The following is a 19,330-nucleotide window of genomic DNA, read 5'->3' on the forward strand; positions in this document are numbered from 1 at the left end:
GCTTTAAAAACGATTCAGCAATGACAACCCTAAGCTGGCTGGTGGAGGTTTTACTTAGGAGTCCAACCTGCTCAGCATTGTCTTGTAAACTAACTGAAAGTAATAGGCACTGCAGCAACCTTAAGGCACCTTTATCGAGACCCTACACTGCTGATCTTTCACAAGTACCAGGCATGCAGATTTTATTATTTATTCCAGGTTCTTGTATAACGCCGTCTGTTTACGTAATGCTTTACATATACAGTATATTGCACATTCATATCAGTCCCTGCCTTCCAGGAGCTTATGATCTAAAGTCCTTAAATCACATTCATAAATAAACATACTAGGGCCAATTTAGACAGGAGCCAGTTAACCTACCAGCATGTCTTTGGAATGTTTGAGGAAACATACGCAGGCAAAGGGAGAACATGCAAACTCCAGGCAGGTAGTGCCGTGGTTGGGATTCAAACCGACGACTCTAGTGCTGCTATGTGTAAGTACTAACCATTTAGCCACTGTGCTGCCCTTTCATTTACGTATTGAAATCCAGTTTGAATGCTCCAGAAATCCTAAAGGAGGGACCTGCCCCGATGGATACCACTTGTCTTTATAGCTTTTATAGATTTTGCATGGTTTTGATCAAAGCAACACGGTCACATGGGCCATATTGCTCTTTCCATGTGTTTATACTGGAAAGCAGTCAGTGGGTGATATGGAGAACTAAGAAAGGATCTTTTCTGGAGCCATTGTTAAAGTGTATCTCTAAAAATTTTTTATTTTCAATTCTAGATAGAGAATGTTTTGAACCTCTGGGAGGTCTTTAGTTCTATGTATTACCCCTTCAGGGAGATTTCCCTGCATTCCTGTCCCCAGAGAAGATACGAGAGAAATTGACAGAACATGTGTCCTCATGGGATTATCTTTCTTTTATTTGTGTTCCTGTGACAGTTGTAAGCTTTTGCCTTCGGGCTATAGAAATTACAAGGACAAGAACACAAAAGGGTGAATCTCCCTAATGAGGACTTAGACAGTACCAGAAACTTGACTGAGGTTCTGAGCTTTCTCATGGTATTCAAAACTAGAAGAAAATTATTTTAGGTAGGAGTTCCACTTTAGGTAGACAAGGTAGTTAACGTAAATGCCAAAACTTAAAAAATGCATACAGTTTTTGAATGAACTTACCTTTGATAAGTATGGGAACCTCCAGCTAATTGACTGTAGTGGGATGTTTGCTTTGCAATTAAATTACACCTGCCTTTTTTGATACCAAATATCTTGTCTTTTCAGGCAGCATAACTCCAACAGTTGAGCTGAACGGTCTGGCCATGAAGAGAGGTGAGCCTGCCATTTACAGGCCTTTAGATCCTAAACCACTTCCAAACCACCGCACCAACTACAATTATCGGGGCATGTACAATCAGAGGTACAAACTGTTTTATGGTCAATTGTTTTTGTTTTTTTTTTTTAAACCTGAATCTGATTAGTTCATGACTGAACCCCTCCCCTCCTCAGTAACAATAGCATTCATTTAAAGAGAGAAACAATTACTGAAAAATCTGTCTGCTTTACAAGAATATTTCTTTACGTGTCAATTCATAGTTTGAATTTATTTGCTGTTGTGTTATAGTCAACCCTGGTAAAAATTTACAAGAATTTCTACTTAAAACCATAAACGTCAAACATCTGTTGAAAAAAGCACCAATTCATGGAGTTATATGTTTAATAAAATGTAAAGGTGCAAATAATATGTCATATTCAGCAAACGTTCTAAAGAATGGCGCAGTGGGAACCTACATGGAAAGTGGCCGCTTTGCATACCAGAAAAAGTAACCAAATTTGAATCTGGACATCCAAGAGTTAATTTAACTCTTTTGGGACACACTCACTGCAACTCCTCGTAGAGGTCATTTGGATATCTCCAACTGGTCATAAGTTGAGTAAACACCAGAGGGCGCAATCTAAGTGCAAAATAAAACTCCTTTTTTGTAAATAGACAAATGTGGATCAGATGTAAGTGCACATGTAAATAATAAAGTCAAATAGTTTTCTCTTTCCCAAGCATTGTTTGTGGGTAAAGCCGCCATCAGGGTCTGGCCTGCTGTGGTAGAAAACGAGATTATTATTATACAGGATTTATATGGCGCCAACAGTTTGCTCAGTGCTTTACAATATAACTGGAGACAATTCAGCAACAATACAGTTCAATACAAGAGGGTTAGGAGGGCCCTGCTCCTTAGAGCTTACAATCTAAGAGGGAGGGGCTAGTGGTACAAAAGGTAATAACTGTGGGGGATGGACTGGTAGGAGGAATAGAAGATTCCATTATTTGCTGAAGGCAGGATAGGCTTCCCTGAAGAGAGAGATTTTCAGAGATCGCCTGAAAGTGAGTAGAGTCGGCGATAGTCTGAGAAATTGGGGTAGAGAGTTCCAGAGGATGGGGGAAGCTCTGGATAAGTCCTGGAGACAAGCATGGAAGGAGGAGACAAGGGTGCTAGAGAACAGGAGGTAGTGCGGGGAGCGGAGAGTATGGCTTGGGTGATATTTGGAGACAAGATGGGTGATGTAATTTGGGGCAGAGTTATAAATGGCTTTATATGGTATTGTTAATGTTTTGAACTTTATTCGTTGGGCAATGGGATGGCAGATATGGAACAATTAGTAAGGTGAATGGCAGCAGCATTCATGATAGACTGAAGAGGGGATAGCCTGCGATTCGGTAGGCCAATGAGGAGGGAGTTACAATAGTCAAGGCGAGATATAACAAGGTAATGAATAAGTTGCTTAGTGGTTTCGGAGGTTAGGAATGGTCGTATCTTGGAGATGTTGCGGAGGTGAAGTCTACAAGATTTGGACAGTGATTGGATTTGGGGCTGAAAGGACAGATGGGAGTCTAGGATTACACCTAGCACCCTGGCATGAGGGGAGGGACTGACGACTGTGTTATTGATCTTGATGGAGAAGTTAGGGGAGGGGGCACGGGCTGGAGGGAATAGTAACAGCTCTGTTTTGGAAAGATTGATTTGAGGAAGTGGAGTGACATCCATGCTGATATGTCACCTAGTGATGACAGCGTGGGAAATTCTGGCAATGATGTCACACACTGGGGGCAGTGAATGGGGCATGGCAATGCATTTCAAAGCTACTGCCTTCTTTCGCAAATATCGATATTTGCTTAATTTAATTCTGTATACAGCAGTACTGGGATAGGAAAACCAGGCACTAGGAGCTAACCAGGCTCCTCTGCATCACATTCAGTGTTAAAGATCTGCTTTCCCTTTAATCAGCCTTCTCAGCTGCTGTATCAACATCCAATTTATAAATAGTCCATATATACAGTACTCACCTTCTCAACCTATGTAACATAACCCTACGCTATAAAGTGCCAGTGCATACAAATATGTTACTAACCCAAATATATGACCTACCTATATTTAAAAGGTGCAGAATTGTTTGTGCAAATATACAAAAACTTTATCATCACAACATGTAAATAAATCCATAGTGTATAAAGTGCAAACATATATAAAGTACATAAGTGATTGTCTGTGTCCTGGTTGCCTGATTTAACTGTCAAAAGCCTGCACCACTTTGCTGCAATTTGAGCTTTGCATGTGTTTGCAGGGCAGTTGTGGCAACATTCATTTGAATAGGTTGCAGTTGGTGGTGGCCCTGCCTGCCAAAGGTGACTGGGTGTACATTTTTCTAATTGTCACAGCTGCTGCATGTTTACAACTGTTACTCTGTAAGGTTAAGTGGAGCAATCTGCACAGTAAAACTGTGGCTCAGCTGCCTATTTTTACTGTCCTCTGGCCACAAGCATAAATAAGCTGTTTTAGATTATTCTTTTCATAATGAAAAACTGCCAAAGTTTTGTGCAAATATGACAATTGAACTGTTGCTTTGTTCAACAAGGAATGATTACATCCTTGCCCTGTGCAGGGTCATATTCACACGCATGGTGATGCATAGGTGTTCTGTGCATTCCCGTGCAGACAGTCCTATTTATGACTATTGAGGCACAGCGGCTGCACGCATCCAACTGCTGTGCTCTGACATCCATGTGGGTTCAGGTTTGTGTTCCTGAACTCACCCCAGGTGAGTAGACAACAATGTGGGCACTTCGATGCACTCAACACCTGTACATTCCCATGCCAGTATAACATGGCCCTGCTCAGGGCACGCATGTAATTGCCCCGTGTGCATTAGGCTGTTCATAGAATCATCTTTTGTTTGAATTTAGTGCCATCTACAATGGGCCACTGCTGTAGCACTGTATTCATATGTATTTGGCCATGTGTACACTTGTAGCATTGCAGTAGATATTCAATTCAGCAACAAAAAACAGCAGGTACGCAGATTTTTGGCTTTTGTATTAGTTTAGTGTTATGTATGTTAATTGCATCAATTTATTGCACATAGACGTTTTATTGAACATATTAACCCCAGCACAGGATATGTTTATTGGACGTAAAAAATGACAATGCACATCCCATACATTCCCTCCTCCCACTGCCCGCCCAAAAATGCCCCCCCCCCCCCAATCCCCAAAGAAAACCCCTCCAGAAGGCACATCCCCACCCCAAAGAGGGGTTTTCTTTGGGGGTGGTGGATGGTTTTTGGGTGGGCGGTGGGGGAGAGCGAATGTATGGGATGTGCAGTGTCATTTTTTATGTCCAATAAACATATCCTGTTCATTAGCCATTGACGTGCTGTATACTTTCTTTTCTTGTGGGTTTTTTGTAGGTTATTGCTTTTGGATGCACCTCCCCCCTGTTATATGTGCAGGGGGTACGACATGAGCTGGTGTACCACTCCCAGGACAGGCCGTTTTAGCCATTGGGGGTTTCTTTATATACAATAGAGATCCACATTGTCTCTTTTCGAATCACCTTTGCATCAGTCTCCTCTTCTTTCAGAATAATGTAAGTAGTAAATGCTGGCTACTTCAAGACCGTCAGAGTATGCCTCATGATAAAAAACTAAAATGTCCTCCAACTGGGCTGGAAGATTTTTTTTCTTAGTCAGGATATCCCTTTTATGTACTTGCCTGTTTTTACTCGAAGCGCTTTAAGTCTTTTATTATTATTACAGGTACTTGTATAGCGCCACCAGTTTACACAGTGCTTTTCATTTATATCATATATTTACATCAGTCCCTAACCCTCAAGGAGCTTACAATCTAAGGACCCTAACTTACATTCATACATACACATTCTAGGGCCACTTAAGACAGGAGACAGTTAACCTACCAGCTTGTCTTTGGAGTGTCGGAGGAAACCAAAGCAGGCACAGAGAGACCATGCAAACTCCAGGCCAGATAGTGCCGTGATTGGGACTTGAACCAACAACCCCAGTGCTGTTAGGTGGAAGTTCTAACCTCTTAGTCACTGTGCTTTTCTTTATACAACATTTTGCATTGACAACCTTTTTTGTAGATAACACGTTTTACAATTTTTTAATATACCTTAGGTTTGAGTACTTTCAGCGTTTTGTAAACTTCCTAACTGCTATCTTGTAACATTCCTTTGGGGTTTTGAAGAGATGCCCATTTCTGATTTCGTTCTTTATGCTTGCCCATTTGAAGTATCCAGTGAGAATAACCCTTTTCTTGAAACACTGCCATAAGCTCTTTGCCACCTTCTATTAATTGCTTTGTGTTCAGAGAAAATGAAATATGCACATGTGTAGGTTTACATGAGTATAGGCGCAAACGGTCGTTTACTTTTACGACTCATTGTATTTGCCACCTGTGGCTTTTGCATTTTTTGCCTTTTCACCATCAATGTGCATGAAGCTTAAGCTCCACTTCATATATGCGAATTGGAATGCGTTTTGAACTACATCTGATTTGCATGACATGTGAACCAAATCGGCTTTCTATTGAGCTGATTCATATATGTGTGGGCCAGCCCCAATGCATTTTTAAAGAGTTAAGTGCAATTTTCAGGCCAGTTCAGTTGCCATTTCAAGTGTCATACACTTCAAAAATTTGAACCTGAACTCCTGAACAAAAGCGCACCAGACTGTTTTAAAAATTGCACTGAAACCGGCACCGCACATATGTGAACCTGGTCTTCATCCTGCTTTTTGTTGCTGCTTGTTCTCCTTTCTCCATTCTGACATGTCTATTCTCCCTCCTTATTGTTTTGACATTTAAGAGGCAAAAAGAACAATTACAAAAGTATCTAATGCCTTTCTTTTATCACAATTCCCACAACTACCTGTAGATGTTTTCATGCTGAACAAAACACCAGATTCATCCATCCACACAAACCACATGAATGGTGGAATCTCCACTTTGAACATTGTATTCTGGCACCCAACGCTGTCAAAACACATTGATCAGTGACAGAAGTGGAACCATTTTGATTAGTGTATGGCCAGTATAAGAGGCACTCTTCCTCTTGCGTAAATTAAAAGGTGTTCTCCCTCCAACCACCCCAGTGCATGGGGACCCTTCACTAAACACCAATATACAAAAGCTTTTCTCTACAGATCATACATGTTTGTGTTCCTTTTCTGGATACTATTTTCATTTTAACTTTGATTGTTACTGACAATTCTAATATCCTATAAAGAGGGAGGTTTTACAAATGATCCGCCTTTAGTATCACATACTCTTGCTATGCCACCCTCTTTTTTTTTTTTTATCATTATATCCATGACTTGTTAATCTTGCCAATATGCCATGAACTGTAGATATAAATTAGCAAGGGTACTCTCAGATTTGAAAATTACTTCAAGGGTTCCTTTGAGGTAAAAAGGTTGGGGAAGGGTGCTACAAGGATACAGTGCTTTGGCAATTGTTATATGTAAAGGGAAGCTGATTCTGTGTATCTTTTCCCTGCTGAACAGATCTGTGTCAGTTTTTTTTTTTTCAATGGCTGGACTCTGTGATGGTGCATATATGCTTGCATTCTACTGATCATACTGCAACTATAGCTGTGTCGTGATGTGACCTTGATTTTATCTTTATCCTATTTTATTTAAATGTTAACAGAGTTTTTTTTTTTTTTTGTGATGCGATATTCCTAATTGAATAATGATTTATATTCCTCACTGAGGTTTTGTATAGCATTTTTATTTTTCTAAACATGAGTTCTTAATTACTTTCTGTGCTGGCCTAGCTTCTCCACCCCTTCGCTCTTCACCTTCCTACATAAACTTTTACGGAACAGCTGGGAGAGGAGTGGAGGAGAATAGTAGAGTGTCACTAGAGTTTACTGGGGACTGATAACTCCACCTCCAAGATGGCGGAGCTCAGAGGCAATCTCAAGGCTTTTGGATGTCTACACCAGGGAGGATTTTACCAGTAAATAATATGTTTAAATATGTTAATTCACATATAATCTTATGGGAATAATGTTTTATAAATGAAAGGTCTAGCAACAGTGTGTCTCTAATGCCTGTGGGTGCCCTTTGTACCAACCATAGCTTCATAAAAGTCCATAAAAAATTTTAAAGAAATGCCCATTAACCGCAACATTTGGGATAGGATCTGATAAAGTATTATTGCACAAACGCCATAAAATATGAATCAGAGGTAACGATTCACTAAGAATTATTGCTCGAATTTACTCATTATTTCTTGTGTTGTGCATAGCTGGGTCTAGTATTTGAAGCAACTACTAAGCTTTGATAAATCAAAACTCATTCTGTTTGGTGCTGTAAAAAGGGAATTTGATGAAAAGATCACCAAACCCCTTCTGTTAAGTCCTCATGCACTCAGGACGTTTGCCCATCTCTCCTAGACATCTTTCCTCCTGGCAGCTGCGTTTTGGCTTGTAAATGCATGTAAATGTGTCTAGATGCATTTTGGCAAGTCAAGCACTTGGACGCTAATTCATTTCATTGGCCACAATAATAATTTATTCTGGACATTTAGATGCGCTTACTTGCATCTATACGCGTCAAGCATTTTTTCTGCCAAAACACTGCTGCTCTTGCTGGAAGTATTTTTTTTTTTTTTCCTTTTGGCCTGAAGATTACACAAAACCCCCAAACATTATATATTTTCTGAAAGTAGAAACCCTTGAAATAAAATAGTGGTAGTTCCAATTCTTTATGTTACATGATATTACCGCAAAGGAAACCCAAAATTTCAGTGAAAACACACTAGAATGAACTTTAGGGCAAATAAATCACCCAAATTTTTGGTAAAATATAAAAGACTAGGTTGCGCCGAGTAAATTGATACCCAACATGTCAAACTTTAAATTTGTGTGCGCTGGTGAAATGGCGACAAACTTCAGTCCCCTATATTGACTATTGGCAGCACTTCAGAAGCTCCTACTGGCCATCAGTTTAGTGTTACGGGGGAGGTCTGGTGCTAACATCATTGCTTTCAATCTGGCGTGCACGGCGATGTGTAACATGTGTATCGCAATGGATATTTTCATGCGTAGCCGACCCCGATGCATTCGTTACATTCGTACATGCATATATGTGGAGGTGGGGGGGGCCTCAACGGTTTTTTTTGGGGGGGTTGTGCTTGGGTGTAACTTTTTTTTTTTTTTTTTTTGCAATAAAAAATATATTTTTTTTTTACTTTTTTAGGTTTTTTATTTATTTATTTTTTTGTGACAGGTTCTATTTCATGAGACCCTGCATGTCTCTTCTGGGGTCCACTGGATGTATTTCAGTGCAGACGCATTGCAATATATTTCCCGGCTAGAGTAGAAAAGTGACAGTGGTGACCTGGAAGTGACATCATACATGTTGCTTTCTGGGTCACAGTAAGTCTAAGTGTGACTAACGGGAGTCTGTCTGTCATTTTTAGACACCATCTCGGTGGCTGCAGCCATCTGATTGTGTGTAAACCCACCGCCCCCCCCGCTGTCAGGTCTGTACAATGTACAAACCTGGCAGGGAATGGGTTAAACACCCGGACACAGTCTATTATGCAGGGGCGTGTTTTGGAGGCAGTAAAAAAAATGAGTAACCAATAACTCTGCACACTCCCAACTACAGCACTAACTCCTAACCCAAGAAGAAAAGAAAAACCTTTCACCCTTGAAAGTAAATATAATCTGTAAACTCTTCTTTGTGATAATTCAATCTAGCCCAATCCTAACATCTACCCAATATAAAAACAAAAATATGATAATAAATAATAAAAAAACCTAAAAAAATTATAAAGTCCCAAAAATGTTCAAAACAATTTTTTTCCACCTCCAAATCACATCGTGTCACTCTGTATGTAATAGTCTAACGTAATGTATCCCAAAATCTCTGTGGACCTCAAAAAAATATAAACTAAAGATCGTGTATTACCTTTTAAATTTAAACAAACACAGTGCAACAAATAGTGTGTCATGCAAACTGCATATCATGTGCACTATCATGCATGTGAAAGGGGAAAAAAAAAAAAAAAAAAAAAAAAAAAATATATATATATATATATATATATATATATAAATAAAATTAAATAATTTATCAATCAATAATACACGTGAATAATAAAAAAAAAAAAAGGTGAACACTCCAACTGCATACGGTAAACAGTGATCTCTACACAAGTGAATCACTCCAACTGGTGCAACAATGGATAATTACCCTATGTAGGTATTATCAAGCTTTCCCCCAGTCAATGGATGTTGACACTTTCCAGGCTTCTTAGTAATCCTGTTATAGTTTTTCCATGGTCCTCATAAGGTAAAGTATACACAGGTGGGGTTCCACTTTTAGGCAAGTATCTGTCTCCTCATCCTCATAAAATAGAAAGGAAGCTCATGTCGAGTAATATCAGAAAGCATAAACATTTATTATATATATCTTACATTGAAATCTTAACGTTTCGTCACTTCCGGACTTCATTTTTACTACTGGAAAACTGATAACATTCCAGGAAGCTGCTCAGGCGATGTTATGCAGCTGACAGAGATTTCAATGTAAGATATATATAATAAATGTTTATGCTCTGATATTACTCTTCCTGAGCTTCCTTTCTATTTTATGAGGGTGAAGAGACATTAGATACTTGCCTAAAAGTGGAACCCCTCATGTGCATACTGGAGTGAGAGTCCAGGGACTACTACACTGGAGTGAGTCCAGGGTGTACTCTACAAGGCTTGTTATCACTTTGAGAGGGTAATTGTATGCATTTCAGCTTTATAAGTGTTCATGGAGAGTGCACTATTTTATTTATTTTATTTTGATTTATATATATATATATATATATATATATATATATATATATATATATATATATATATATATATATTTTTTTTTTTTTTGTGTTTGAGTGTACACGGATTGTTCACGTGTTTGTATTTACCTAAGTTGTACACAGAGTGATTTCACGATTCACGTGTTGCTCACGATTTGAATCCTGTTTATTTTATACACCTATTTTACACTTATTTGTGTTAAGTATATACTTATTGTTTGTTTAACCACTAGCCTACAGGGCACTTATACCCCCTTCCTGCCCAGGCCAATTTCCAGCTTTCAGCGCTGTCACACTTTGACAATTGCGCGGTCATGCAACACTGTACCCATATGAAATTTTTATAATTTTTTTGTGACAGAGCTTTATTTTGGTGGTATTTAATCACCTCTGGGTTTTTTATTTTTTCTTAAACAAACCAAAAACCACTGAAAATTTTGAAAAAAAAAACCTTTTTACTTAGTTTTTGTTATAAAATTTTGTAAATAAGTGATTTTTCTCCTTCACTGGTGTGCGCTAATGAGGCTGCAGTGATGGGCACTGATAGGCTGCACTGATGAACACTGACAGATGGCACTGCTGGGGCTACACAGATCATCAGGGCACACTGATCATTAGTGCTCTGATGATCAGTGTACATGTCCCCTCCGAGGAATGCCAATTACAGTCTCTACAATCCTCTCGAGCTGTCAGCGGGACAGCTCGTGAGGAGAGAAATGCCGATAACCGGTTCCCTGTTTACATGTGATCAGCTGTGATTGGACACAGCTGACCACATGACCGAGCCTACTTCTTCGGCTCTTTCCGTTGATCGGTGCATGTAAAATATCGTATTGTCTCGATATTTTATTAACTTGTATTGATGAGAAATGTTCAGATAGAAAGTCCTTCCACTTCTTGCGTAAACTCAAAAAGATGATTTAATTATAACGTTGCATAAAATTAGAAATAAAATATTGGCATACAGAATGTTTAAATAATGTCCAAAAAAAATAGTTAAGTTCTTGATAATAAGATTGTATATATGTATATGTGTGTGTATGTCTGTCGCATCAAGGCTGCTATAGAGTGAGAAACTCAAACCTTTGTTCTGCTACCAAAAGAGCAATCCAGCCCCCACCAACCTAAAAGTGGGTTGGTATTCTCTTGTAGTCCTACTAAGATAATTGCTTCTCTCAAAGTCTGAGTGTAACTTTATCTCTTACATAGATGGGGGAGGATGGGGGAAGGTATAGCTAATTGCTCTCATATGTGGCTTGAATGTAAAGGAAAAACCCAAGATATATGTTCACAGACTATGAAGTCTAATTCCTTACTTTTCCCAATCTAGAACAAATATAAATATAATAACTCAATTATTCTATTAAGATCCAACTCATTCATACTTATGTTAGTACTGTTAATAAGAAGATATTAGATATTGGGTTAAGGAAAGCTTCTAACAGTGCTCCACTGTATCTGAGGGACACAGCGCACCGCCGATCGCTGCGCGCTCCCGGAGCCGCACGTGCGCGGTTAGAATTGGAGGACGTCATATGACGTCATCCCAGAACAAGAGAACCGCCTTGCGCCCGTCATTGTACTATATGGCGGGTGGGAGGCAGTTAAAGTATATACTTGTTATCATCAAAGATAACGCACTATGTAGTATTTATATTTTTTGAGGTACACACTGGATTTTTGTGGAGGTACAAGTTGGACACGGAAGAGAACATTCTTGTATTTGTGGACTTTAATTTTGTGGATTTTATTTTTCATTTCAATTTGATTGGCACAAAAAAGGTTTTGCATTTTGATTCACTTTCAGGGGTGAAAGTGTGACTTTTTTGGACTCTTTGCAAGATTTTATGGGACTTTGTTAGAGTTATACAATTTAAAGCATTTATAATTAATGTATTATCTTTTTGGATACCGAAATTATACATTTGGATTTGTTCACATTACTGGCAAGATCTGCAGCTCCTCTAAAAAGTATCCAAGTCAGTTTTCAGAGGACCAGCGGACCTTGCCACTGCTGTGAACAAGCTCTGTGGGTGGAACGAGTCCTGATCTGAAGTAGATCATCTGTAAAACATGGTGGAATCAGTCTTATGACATAGGCATGTTTTGCTGCCACTGGACCTGGGTCCCTATTGTTTACGATATGACTGTTGATATAAGCAGCAGAGTGAAATCTGAAGTATGTGGGGCTGTCTGCTCAGATTCAGCCGTATGTAGCAAAACCAATGGGGTTGAACTGCACAGTACAAATAGACAGTGTCCCAAAACCATTGCAAAGTGCTTTTGAAGTCAAAGAAGCACAATATTCTTCAGTGACCAAAGCCCAATTTAAAATGCTATTTGTTTGCTAAAGGCGGTGTAAAAGGAAATAGGCTCAACAGGTTTAACCTGCACTTTTATTCCCCGAGGCAGTAAACAAACGCTGAACAAACGCTGTTCAAGCCACTAAATGAATTTGTCAGTTCCTAACCAACGGGATGCACTTTAATAGGCTCCCCAAAACAAACAGCACATTTACCTTTTTTAGTGTTTTGTCAGTTTGCTTTTTACTCAGCAGCAGACTCACATAGCAGAGAGTGCATTTTAGTCTTTGTCACCTCTCATTTACAGAGCTATACTATATTACAAAAATTATTCAGACACCACTCCAAATCATTGGATTCAGGTGTTCCAATCACCTCCATGGCCACAGGTGTTTAAAATCAAGCCCCTAGGCATGCAGATTGCTTCTACAAACATTTGTAATAGAATGGGTCGCTCTCAGGAGCTCAGTGAATTCAAGCATGGTACCGTGATAGGTTGCCACCTGTGCAAAAAGTCCATCCATGAAATTTCATTGCTACTAAATATTCTACGGTAAACTGTATTATGAAAAAGTAGAAGCGACTGGGAACAGCAGCAACTCAACCACAAAGTGGTAGGCCACGTAAAATGACAGAACGGGGTCATCGTATGCTGAAGTGCGCAGAAGTCACCAACTGTCTGCAGAGTCAATAGTTAAAAACTCCAAACTTCGTGTGGCCTTCAGATTAGCACAACAGTGCATAGAGCACTTCATGGAATGGGCTTCCATGGCTGAGCAGATGCATCCAAGCCTTACATCACCAAGTGCAATGCAAAGCGTCGGATGCAGTGGTGTAAAGCACGCCACCACTGGACTCTAGAGCAGTGGAGATGTGTTCTGTGGAGTGACAAATCAGGCTTCTCTATCTGGCAATCTGAGGGACGTGACTGGGTTTGGGGGTTTTCAGGAGAACAGTACTTGCCTGACTGCATTGTGCCAAGCGTAAAGTTTAGTGGAGGAGGTATTATGGTGTGAGGTTGTTATCAGGGGTTGGGCTTGGCCCCTTAGTTCCGGTGAAGGGAAACCTTAAGGCATCAGCATACCAAGACATTTTGGACAATTTCCTGCTCCCAACTTTGTGGGAACAGTTTGGGGATGGTCCCTTCCTGCTCCAACATAACTGTGCCCCAGTTCACAAAGCAAGGTCCATAAAGACATGGATGAGCGAGTTTGGGGTAGAAGAGCTTGACTGGCCTTCACAGAGTTCTGACCTCAACCTGATAGAACACTTTTGGGATGAGAGTGGAGACTACGAGCCAGGCCTTCTCGTCTGACATCAGTGCCTGACCTCACAAATGTGCTTTTGGAAGAATGGTCAAACATTCCCATACCTTGTGGACAGCCTTTCCAGAAGAGTTGAAGCTGTTATAGCTGCAAAAGGTGGGCCAACTCAATATTGAATTTTATGGACTAAGACTGGGATTCCATTAAAGTTCATGTAAAGACAGGCATCCCAAAACTTTTGGCAATATAGTGTATGTGCCCAGTTGATTACTGGGTTAGGTCTGTCTATTAGTTAAGATATAGACCTATAAGACTGGAGACTTTATCTCACCCAAAACTCTACAAAAACTCCAGGAACTGGACCAGAACTTAAAGTGACCATAAATGAAATCCTTATTCTCCAAAAATAATCCATATACATCCACTACTTAATGGTCTTTTATGTATTTTTCTTCCTGTGTTTTTCTTCCTCATTTTGTTCTCCATGAGCTCTCTAACCTTTCCCTTTCCATATCGCTTCTATGTGGAAGGAACAGTGCATGTTAGTTGGGGGTCACACTACAAATGCCATAGTCCCTAGCCTATGTTGGGAGAGAGCAAGAGAAGGTGGGTACATTTCTACTTACAATGAGACCATGGAGAATGAACGTATCCACCCTCTTAACAAGAATTCAGATCGTGGCAGCAAAAAAAGGGATTTGGAGGTGGCCAACAAACTTTTTTAAATTAAGAATACATACTTATGTTTTGTTTTTTTAAATCAGAGTTTAGTGTCAAAAGTTTGTTTTCTCCATACAAATTCGGGAGGCCCTCACCTGTCTGGAAACCTGACACAACCCTGCCAGCCAATGTTTCACAGCGGAAAGACCAATGAACCAGTAGTGATGGAATAAGGCCTGGCAAAGCATGTGTTTGTTAAACCCTTTGAATTAAAGCTGAAAGTCTGCACTTCAATTGCATATTGATTGTTTTATTTCAAATCTGTTGTGGTACTAAGCCAAAATTATGAACCCGTGTCATTGCCCAAAGAATGATTGTCCTACCTGTACATTATATGGGGTTATTTCTAAAAGCTTCTTGGGGCACACTGAGAATTCTTTAATAAGATTTAAGCCACCAATGCACCTTATTGTCTGATTGTGAAATCTGTAGATTTTCGAACAAGTGCATAGTTCAAGGGTCCAAGCCTGATTTGGTTGATTGTTTAGGTAGGCCCTCATATTGCATGGTAAAGCTTAAAGTGGAACTTCACTCTCTCGATCAACATTGACTATTTTTAATCCTTTATGCTGCTAGCATTAGTAAATCTATAGAAAAGGATATCATATTCACTTGTTTAAAAAAATGTTTTATTCATATTTCTTCAGTTACTTCCTGGTTTCCATGCCTAGGCAAATTATGTCATACATCCCACCAGTCTTCAGGAGGAGAGGGAGGACTCTGTTCAGCCTATGACTGAGCTAAAGGCAGATGGACTCCAGGAAGTAAATGATACATGAATCATCTGCTCTTACTCAAGATGGCTACTGCCAAAAATGCTGGGGGGTGTTTTTTAAAATGATTTCTCAGCAAAATAAAGCATTGAGACATGAATAAATGTGGGAATTTTCTTTGAATATTACAAATGAATGAAATAGATTTTTTGGTTTGTGATGCTCAGATGCATTGCAGTTCCACATTACAGAGATTGTAATCGGAGTATAATGTATGACCAGCTGAAGAGCTGAGTACACCTTAGCATCTTTCATTGTTCTAATATCTCCAAAACTCTAGTTTGCATCAGCTTTTGGAATACCTACATAATATTGATTTTATCAGCAGTTCTAAAAGTTGCCATAAGGTGGAGCCATCTGTCTATGTAATTTTCTGCTCTGATAACACTGCTATGGAAAGATCATTGTCAAAACGAAAAAGAATTTCAGGTTTATGCAGTACTGCAGTGTAAAAACATTGTGGGAGATTTACTAAAACTGCTGCACACAGAATCTGGTGCGGTTGAAATTAGAAGCCGGTTGGCTACTATGCACAAATTGTTCAATTAAGCTTTAACAATGAAACTTGGAAACTAATTGGTTACTATACAAAGCTGCACCAGTTTTAGTAAATTTCTCTCCATTGACTATATATAAAGTGCAATAACCTTTAGCAATCAATCAGTAACCCTATCCTTACTGATATAACAATACTTAGCAAATTTGCATTTTGCTTCCCATTATTGCCCCTATCCAAGAAGCACAGGAGCTGAGCTTAGCCTATTTTTATATTGCGCTTTTTGCCATATATTATGCTTGTAAATGTTAGTAGCCTTATCAGAGCTAACCTCTGTTTTAAAGTGTTTGTAAACCGTAATGTTGAACTTCTCTTATTTGCTCATTATAGATCTGTTACAGGAGCGGACTGACAACTCATAGGGCCCCCCGGGCAATAGGGGATCATGGGGCCCCTGTGTCCTTGCCCAAACTCAAAAAAGCCTATGAAAAAGGGTACCAGGGGCATCTCATGGGGCCCCCTATTGACCCCGGGCCCTCAGGCAGTGCCCGAGTTTCCAAATGGTCAGTCCGTCCCTGATCTGTTCAATATACAATTGGAAGCAGTTTGTTAAATCTGTTCTAAAAGTAAAAAAAACTAATCTTGATAATGCCAGAAATCTAGTGCTTTTCTGTGCACCCTGCGGTGCTATCTGGAGCTGTCTCATCTTCCTGGCCATGTGAGGTGGAGGTTGTTTAGATTTAAAATGACACTAAACTCACTTTTCTTTAAAAATCAAAATAAATGAAATATGTTTAAATAAAGGGACAATTTTACCTCCTATCTCTCTCAAATGCATGCTTTTTTCTGTTCTGTTTTGCTATTCTAGACTTCTGTTCTAGGTTGGCTAGGTTTGTTCTCCATGTCCCTCTTTTGAATGGGAATGTAGCCACCCTTCCTGCCTGATCCCAAGGTGGGCTACACATCTATGTGCAGACACATTCATCTCTATGGAAATTGTAGTATGCCTAGGGTGGAGCATGTGACCAGAAATAACTGCACTCGCTCTACACTACTAGCGTGATATTCCTCACTGGGGTATAGGGAGTAAGCACAAGACAAAACAGATGTCCGACAACAGCAGTAAAAGACTTTATTATTATTATTTATTATTATACAGTTTATATATAGTGCCAACAGTTTGCTCAGCGCTTTACAATATAATACAGCAACAATTCATGTTCTGTCCCCCCCTATAATGTACAGCGCTAAGCAAACCTTTTGGCGCTATATAAATACTGTATAATATAATAATAATAATACAGTTCAATACAAGAGGGAAAGGATGGCCCTGCTCCTTGGAGCTTACAATCTAGGAAACTTTAAAGGTCATACTTACCTGCCCTGTGCAATGCTTTTGCACAGGGCAGCCCTGAAGCTTATCTTCTCGAGTCCCCCCACAACGTTCCTGTCTCCTCCCCCCTGCAAACTGCTGGCTTATGGGGGCACGTGCTTACTCCCGAGCCCTGCTCTGTGTGTACATAGACACACAGAGCGTAGCTCGGACGTGTCCCCTGCTCTGTTCTCACTGGCTGTGATAGACAGGAGTGGGAAACAATGAGAATGGAGAGAGAGAATGTGTTTTATATTAATTTTTATATGGCTGCAAAATATATATATGGATGCTGGAGCAGGGTAGGAAGAGCTGTATATGTAGGAGGTGAGAACTGTATAAATTGTATACAATATATTCCATAGTATAATTAAAGTAGTATTACACCTTGGGCAGAAAAGCATTTTTTCCTTTAGCAGCACATTTCTTTTGTTCCTTTCTTGTTATTTTGCCCCAAACGCATTTTTTTTCCATGCCTATAGCTCCATGTCTCCTTTCAGCGCTTCCCAAACTTCTGAACAAGGTGCTTGCACAACTCATATCCTGCAGCAGCCGGGTGGTCTACTGCATCAACCTGTTAACATTTAGCTTCTGCTTATTGCTACTGTGGTGCCCATGTGTGTCAGCTCACATTCCCAGTTAGCCAGTTAGGAGTGTGCACATTAGGGTGTCTACAGAGAGACTGTGATAGGCAATGGAGCCAGCCTCTAGGTGGAAATCGGTGGAATACAAGGGAAGAGCTACAACACAAGTACTTTAGGTATACAAATAAATGTACATTTTTTCAAGGGTGGTTTAACAGTCTAAGAACTGTATATTTGGCATGTTTATGTGGGAACATTACATTAAAGCCTCCTTGTTGCTGGCTCCTATGTTTGGAATAAGATGTCTTCTGTAGTGCATCTAGTGCACTAGATGGTGCTGTTTCCTGTCTTAAGTACTTAGTGAACTAGTCCTAATAAATGTTATATGTGCATTCTTGATTTCCAAAGACTATTGACCAGGGCTTAGCAAATTTCAGGTGACAAGTGGCCATTCAGTCTAAAAAAGACAAACAAAAAAAAACCTTGAAGCCTAGAACTTGCCTATACAGATTAAGCCACTAGAAGGTCATATTTTTTCACTTCAGTTTAAAACAGGACTAAAGTCTTTTTGGTGCCCCTGTAGCCTTTATATGCACAGCACTCATGCACACTTTGGCAAACCTACTTACATGTTGGATCTCCTGCAGTAAGGATGGGTCTACACCCCCCGTTGTTGCCTTTCTTTAGAAACTTTCTTTCTGCCCAGTGTCCTCCTACTTTGGCCTTTGGTTGCCCACTTGATGAGGTAACTCCCACTAGTATGAACTGTAGTTACGTTATCTTGGCACCTGTATATACAGGATCGTACAGTGTGGAAAAAAATTATTTGATCCCCTGCAGATTTTGTAAGTTTGCCCACTCACACAGAAATTAACGGTCTATAATTTTTATCATAGGTGTATTTTAAATTAGAGAAAGAATATCAACCAAAAATCCAGAAAAAACATGATACAAACATAAACTGAGTTGCAGTTCAGTGAGTAAAACAAGTATTTGATCCCCAAGAAAAACATGACTTAGTACTTGGTGGAGAAACCCTTGTTGGCAAGCACAGAGGTAAGATGTTTTTTGTAGTTAGTTACCAGGTTTGCACACATCTCAGGAGGGATTTTGGTCTACTCTTCTTTACAGATCTTCTCTAAATCCTTAAGGTTTTTTGGCTGTCGCTTGGCAACTCGAAGTTTTAGCTCCCTCCATAAAGTTTCTATATGATTAAGGTCTGGATACTGGCTAGTCCACTCCATAACCTTAATGTGCTTCTTCTTGAGCCACTCCTTTGTTGCCTTGGCAGTATGTTTTGGGTCATTGTCATGCTGAAAGACCCATCCACAACCCATCTCCAGTGGCTGAGGGAAGAAGGTTCTCATCTAAGATTTTACAATACATGGCCGTGTCCATTGGCCCCTTAGTGCTACAAAGTCGGCCTGTACCTGTAGCAGAGAAACAGCCACAAAGCATAATGTTTCCACCTCTGTGCTTGGCTGTAGGGATGGTGTTCTTAGGGTCATAGTCAGCATTTTTCTTCCTACAAACACTGCGAGTCAACTTAATGCCAAAGAGCTCAACTTTGGCCTCATCTGATCACAGTACTTTTCTCCTAATCCTTCTCTGAATCATTTAAATGTTCATTGGCAAACTTCAGACCGGCCTGTACATATGCGTTCTTG

At 39.8% G+C, this 19,330-nt stretch overlaps 1 protein-coding gene across 7 annotated transcripts in view; it reads left to right on the forward strand.

Annotated features, from left to right (window-relative positions):
- STAU2 (staufen double-stranded RNA binding protein 2) overlaps nt 1-19,330 on the forward strand; it is a 353,166-nt gene that overhangs the window by 69,644 nt on the left and 264,192 nt on the right. For all 7 annotated transcript variants that reach the window (XM_089661030.1, XM_089661034.1, XM_089661035.1 and 4 more), the window contains one exon: nt 1,270-1,405. In XM_089661030.1, the coding sequence (XP_089517156.1) occupies nt 1,270-1,405 (136 nt within the window). The remainder of the gene's footprint in view (nt 1-1,269; nt 1,406-19,330) is intronic.

The sequence above is a fragment of the Staurois parvus genome, unplaced genomic scaffold, assembly GCF_062004578.1.
Source record: "Staurois parvus isolate SC_StPar_1 unplaced genomic scaffold, SC_StPar_1.0 ptg001302l, whole genome shotgun sequence".
Taxonomy (NCBI): Eukaryota; Metazoa; Chordata; class Amphibia; order Anura; family Ranidae; genus Staurois; species Staurois parvus.